This window comes from Glossina fuscipes, unplaced genomic scaffold (assembly GCF_014805625.2).
Source record: "Glossina fuscipes isolate IAEA_lab_2018 unplaced genomic scaffold, Yale_Gfus_2 114, whole genome shotgun sequence".
Lineage (NCBI taxonomy): Eukaryota > Metazoa > Arthropoda > Insecta > Diptera > Glossinidae > Glossina > Glossina fuscipes.
Genome location: NW_023998457.1, coordinates 1,523,291 through 1,529,495, shown reverse-complemented (window position 1 = coordinate 1,529,495; position 6,205 = coordinate 1,523,291). Strand labels below are relative to the sequence as shown.

Sequence of the window (6,205 nt, the reverse complement as noted above, 5' to 3'; positions counted from 1 at the left end):
AATTATAGTTTCTAATTGGTTTTCAAACATATTGGAAATGTATTTATTGAATAATATCGAGAAAATTGAGATCGTATTTATACCCCATACTACTTATGGTACAAGTACATGGTATTAAGTTTGCGCGTGCGTATATAACATATAGAAGGACTTAAGATAGACGCTTACTTTACTATACCTATCGATTTGGAATCATTTTCGGTTTCTTTCTAAGCTTGTCTATCCGTCCGTCAGTCCTTCTGATGCATGCACGTGCGTTCTTGTGTTCAACTTACAGCCCGTAATTTTCCCCTTATTTTATTGGTCAATTAAAATCATAAAATTTGTGATATCGACATGTTTTGGGTCAAGAGCGAATAACATTGAAAATGGTTTGGGTCGGACCACTTTTTCGACTACTCCCCACATAACGTCTCATTTTGAAAAGCCGTTACATAAAAAACAAGGCAAGGCCGACTATTAGATACCCTACTTCGTTATTAACTTGGTAACAATATACCAAAAATTACACATCAATTTCCCAAACGTAATTCAAAATTAACAAACTTAATTTATTTACTAAAAATTTTATTACTTTTCAGTTTCGATTTTGAAAAACCAGAAAATATGAGGGCTTGCTTTTCGTAATTTATATATGTTCAGGCATAAAAAATAGTTCTGTGTGACCAGAATTGCCTTCCGTTAATTTTGTTACTAAATTGCTATTAAAGATCAATTTTCATCATAAAGTATTAAAAAATTACTAAAAGATTTGCCATTCATGGTTCACGTGGGTCCTTTTTTGGCTCAAGTTTTGCATAATTTCTATGTCAAATTACTATTAAGAAAAAATTTTCGTCATAAAACATGAAGAAGTACGCCTTTCTGGCATGTAATGATTTATATTTCTTAAGAACCCTTATATGCGTTGGTTTCCCATAAATACACCTACGTGGTCAAAATTAAGTAGGATGGAGATCGTTACCAATTTACTATTATGAACCAGTTTTCACTATGAATTCTTAAAAATTGGCCCTTTTTGCCTTATAAAGATACAATTATCGCAGGAACAGAGCTTTCAAAAAATTTCCCTACTTGAACCAAATTTTTCATACGAATTTGGAATATCGGATTCTATGACTCAGCGAGTTTTATTGAAAAATTTTGAAAACCATAGTAAAAAGGTGGACCGATCCAAACCATTTTCAACAGTGTTTGTCCTTCGGGCAAAGCACGGCAGTGTACGAAATATCATCATATATCTCAAAAATTGCGAGCTATAAGTTAAATACGAAAGTACATGGACAGACATCAGATGGGCAGACAAAGGTGCAATTTAAGTTTACTCTTCTATTTTTTAGCTTCTATCCCATATAAAGGTTCTAAAGAAAAACCATGGTTTATATAGTAAAAATGTACAATTTTTGATATTTTATTAATCGGTTCGTAAGAATAATTTGATACAATAAGCAAAACTCGCTATGGAATATTGAATCTTATACGTCAAAAAGGCGTAACTTGTAATATTTTAGGATGAAAATGGGTAATAGTAGGCCAGCAGCATATTATAAATAAATCGCAGGGAATTTGAACCACAGAGACCTGTTATTTAGACCGTGTTATGTGCAGGGATTGTCGACAAAAACAAGCCCTCCTATGGTGAGTCTCATTTCTAGTCTTTTATGAGGGAAGTAACTGAAAAATAATAAATAAGTCCACCGGTTGGCCGAAATTTTTCGCCGGGATATGTTCGTCGGACGCCAGCCTCTTCCATAAGAATTTTTTTTTTCTCGTTCGCAACCTGCTTTACTAGCGCTTTCGGCTTTCAAATTGCAAGAGCAAACAGTTCGGGTTGTTTTCAATTGTCTAATTTTAATTAAGTTAAGAAGTTACTTCAAGTTTATTACTAGTAGAAAGCTAAGCGTAGGCGGTTGGCTGCACGGAGTAGAAGAGATAAAACAAGACCGAAGTTCTCGATTCCTAGACTCGGACGCCATGGAAGGTTACCTGATTCGGACTTCCTTCAAGGTTGTCTTTTGACCACCTTACTATATCGCAATCAGAAGACAGCTGTTTTCTAATTGGGCCTCCCAAACCCGTCGTCTGTCATGCCGCTTAATATAGAGATTTTATCTTATCCCTAGTTTAACCTAACATTTCCCCTTCCGAGACGCAGGATATATTAGATCAAACGAGGGATGACTTAGACCCCTCGTAGTATATATAAGTGGTGTAAGGTGTCTATTGGTTGCCATTTACGTATATAGTTCCGTTTTAATTTACTTTCTTCTTTTATTAAAAATGTTTGTTCCAATTTACAACTCAAAATTTGCCAAAGGGGTCTACGACTCACAGTCACCCAAATATAATTTTCATACATAATCGTGTATAAGGTGATCGAGGAAATTATCTCCTGGAGGACATTTCGCATAATACTTTACGCAATCTACACCCAATTGTCCAAACTCGACTGCCTGCCGATAAGATTTATTTAGATTTTCTTTACCGGGTCTGAAGAATGGAGAGAAAAAAAATTATCGATCATTGAAATTTGAAGAGAATTTATAAATTTTACTTGAACTTACGTTAAGATAACATTCAAAATTTCCGAAAACAATCCAATATGATATTTAATTTGAGAATTTTCACAAATTAAACGTAACAAACATTCTCGTCCATGTCGTTTATTCGTATGAAGGTTTATAAAATATTCCAATGCTGTGTAGAAAAATTCCCGCGAGCCATCTGGTTCTTCAGCATCGACAGCTTTTCTATATAATTTTGATTTTTTAAATGATTTACTCTCGTTATCACTCCATTTATCCCATGGATAAGTAGGTTTAGTTGGTATTATATATTCACCGATATGGAAATTATAAAGACATATCAATGAACGCCAATTGTTCGGATCCTCTAAGGGCACAGAAATAATTGGTCCAATAACAAGCTAAGTAAGCATGAAATATTGTACAGTAGGTGAATGATGATATCTGTTTGGATATTTGAAAAAAAAACAAGTAACAACATTATAGTCGGTCAAGGCATCTATTCAATACCCTATACCTCTTTATTCTTTTAAAAATTCTCCCCTGTTCTTCTCAAAAATTCTGACCTGTAGCTTGAATACAGAATTACGCGAACTGACATTAGATGGACTGGCGGACAGACAGGCTTAGTCCAAGTTAGATTATGATTCTGAATCGATCGGTATAATAAGAGGTGGGTCTACCTTAAGCCCTTCTGTGTGTTACCTACTTAATATACCATGTAACGCAAGTAGTGTAGGGTATAAAAATATTCATCAAAGTTCAAGATTATTGGGAACTTTGATTAGATTTTGAAGTTGGCAAAAAACATACATATGTTGAAAGTCTTTCCTCTTTCTATTTCGTAATGGGCGTAAAAACTTTAGAATAAAGTTAGTGACGAACAACGAAAGTGTATTGGAAACTGTTTGCGAATTACTATTCTCGACTTTGCAATTTCAAAACTTTCCTCGTGCTTCTTCTGGACAAGTTGCTATCTATGTTATTTAAGTCAAGTTTGTCATTGGCTATGGCCGATATTGGATGACTAAAAGAATACAATATAAAATGAACATTAACCGTTAAAAGGCCTTTGCAGAACCGTTAGGAATTTTATACGATTTTCGGTAAGGATTTTGTATACTACGGATGGGCAACTTTTGTCGTCGTCAACGGCCCAATTTTAATTTTCATATCACTGCGGGGTTGAAACCATGTCTCGTGGAGATGGCGGATGCAATCCATTTACATCTCTGAGTGTGAACAAATTTCCAGCAGTTGTCTACTACGCCTGATTGTACACAATTAACATTTGAAGAAAAACATTCATTGCTTCTTGAACTCACTTTCACTGACAAATAATATGCCAACGAGTTACGCATCCCTTCTGCAATGGAGAAGAAGCATCTGAAGCTGAAATGCGGGATTTCGAGGCGAAAAATTGTGCTTGTGATTCTAATACTCAGCCAGACGATACAAGCAAGCAGCTTTCTACCTTTTTCTCTTTCTTGGTTCTTTTTCCTTTTGCTTTTCTTCTGTCGCTTACGCTGATGTATAACCGAACGGTTAAGAGTCCCGATTCGCAAATCGCTTCTCGCGCTTTTTGTCAATGTTTAGTCCGTGAAGACATGACGCTCACCGTTTAGACTGTGGCCATTCTTCTTCTCTATCTCATTCCGCAATCTTTTCTGATGATCATCGTATATAGAACGCGTGTACGAGACATCTTCTGAATGATTGGTCGCAATAAAAAAGTAAAAAATGAAAACCTATATTTCTTTATGTAGTCTATGTGTTAGGGAGTATGCAAGAGTTTGATTTTTAAGCCAAATACCTTACTATCGCATTTGCTATTGTTGCTTCTGATTTTAGTCAACATTCCTAATTCCGTATATTATCATTTTACTGTTCACGTGCCATAAGTGGCTTCAGTTTTCCTTTTCGGGCTAAATGAAAACATATACGTATCCATAAGATAGTACCAAAGCACACTGGTTATACTTCACACTGCTTATTGTACGAGTATATATTAAGTTTGTGCGGATATATGAAACAGCCAGAGGGACTTAAGATAGGCTAATCTTCTATTAGAACGATCGATTCTGAAACAATTTCTGGAGGCCGAAATTTTTTTTCTATTCAGAGTGAGTTTCTGACTACTTCTTGAATTGATCTAGTGTTTTCTGTGCATTTTTTCATCTTCCTTGCATGCATTCGCCCGACAGGTGATAATTTTTGAGGTTTCTTAAAGACATTTGGAATATTTTTGACTCAAAGACGAACTTTCTATTTTGAAAAGTCATTGTAGGGAATAAAACTTTTTAATTGAATTTGAATTTTGGCTAAGTAATAGTACTCCGACATTTTAAATCGTTATGAAAACTTTGGAGCGGCTGGAGCAATTTGTCGAACTGTCTCTCAAACAACGACAAAAAGGTCTAACTTTGAATGCTTCATGATGAAAATCAGATCATAAGAGCAATTTAAGATAAAACATTAACTGTACCGAATTTGAAACGTCCCGGCCTATTTTTGATTCCTACCCTGCATAAGCAATTTCCTTATAACGCAGAGAATTCTAAATTTTAATATGTTATGATGAAAATTGACCCATAAAAGTAATTTGATATAAAAATGAACTCTACAAAATCTGGAGCACGCACGCCTATATTTGGATCGTATCCTAATTAAGGGTTTGCGCGAAAATTTTTATTTTTTAGGGCGAAAAAATCTAAATTTCAATATGTGATGATGAAACTTAGCTCATATTCGTAATTTTTGGGGAAAAAAAATTCAAATTTGGACAACTTACGCCTGTTTTTCAGATCCTATCTTATAAGAGGATTTGCACGAAAATTGTCGTTTTTTAGGACGAAAAAATCGAAGTTTTAATATGTTATGATGAAACTTATGTCATATTCGTAATTGAAGTAATTTACAGCTCCAAATTTGGACCGCTTACGCCTATTTTTGGATTCTATCTTATATGAAGGTTTCGCTGAATATTTTTATTTTTTAGGGTAGAAAAGTTTAAGTTATTATGAAAGTTTATCCAAAACCTGAATTTTGAACACGTTTCTCTATTTATCAATCTTTTGGTCACAACCGTTCTTACAGAAAGTAAGCCTTTTGTGCCCTACGGCAAAAGTATGAATTATGTTCAGACAATGTAGAGCATTTAGTAGTCGGCCTAGCCCGACCGTAATCTTCTCACTTGTTTTTTTTTTATCAAGTTGAAAACCAACTTTTCTTTACCTTTATTATACCTCCATTTTCAAAAATTAAACTTCGTTTTTTTTGATGATGTGACGTAGTCCTTGTAAAATTCGTACCGATTTGCAATTTAGCAAAAGCCCAATTAGTTTTATTCATCTCATTCGCAATCATAAATCTAATGAATACTATTACTAATAATTTTATAAAATTCATTTATAACGAATTACGCTTAAGACGTATAAAATTTTAATATAATCGAGATTTTAGTAAGATTCACCGAAGCACAACAACAGCCAGTAAGTAATAAATAGTAGAATAAATGAATAAAGCGCAACTTCAACTGATTAAGTTGTTTAACCATAAAACCATCATCAACTGCGGTATTTAAGAAGTTTGAGATAGCATATGTATATCTACACATCTTAAGAGGTACAGCATTCACTTATGGTTGATTCGAGTATGTTTACTTTTCTTTTTGTTCAGCA

General features: G+C 34.2%; 1 protein-coding gene across 1 annotated transcript; it reads right to left on the bottom strand.

The window, feature by feature from the left end:
- Positions 1-2,351: 2,351 nt before the first annotated feature.
- LOC119640018 lies at positions 2,352-5,876 on the bottom strand. Its single transcript, XM_038037796.1, has 3 exons — positions 5,760-5,876; positions 2,565-2,926; positions 2,352-2,490 (listed from the first exon to the last, which is right to left on the bottom strand). The coding sequence occupies exons 1-3, from the start codon at positions 5,874-5,876 to the stop codon at positions 2,352-2,354; spliced, it is 618 nt and encodes a 205-aa protein (XP_037893724.1).
- Positions 5,877-6,205: the final 329 nt, after the last annotated feature.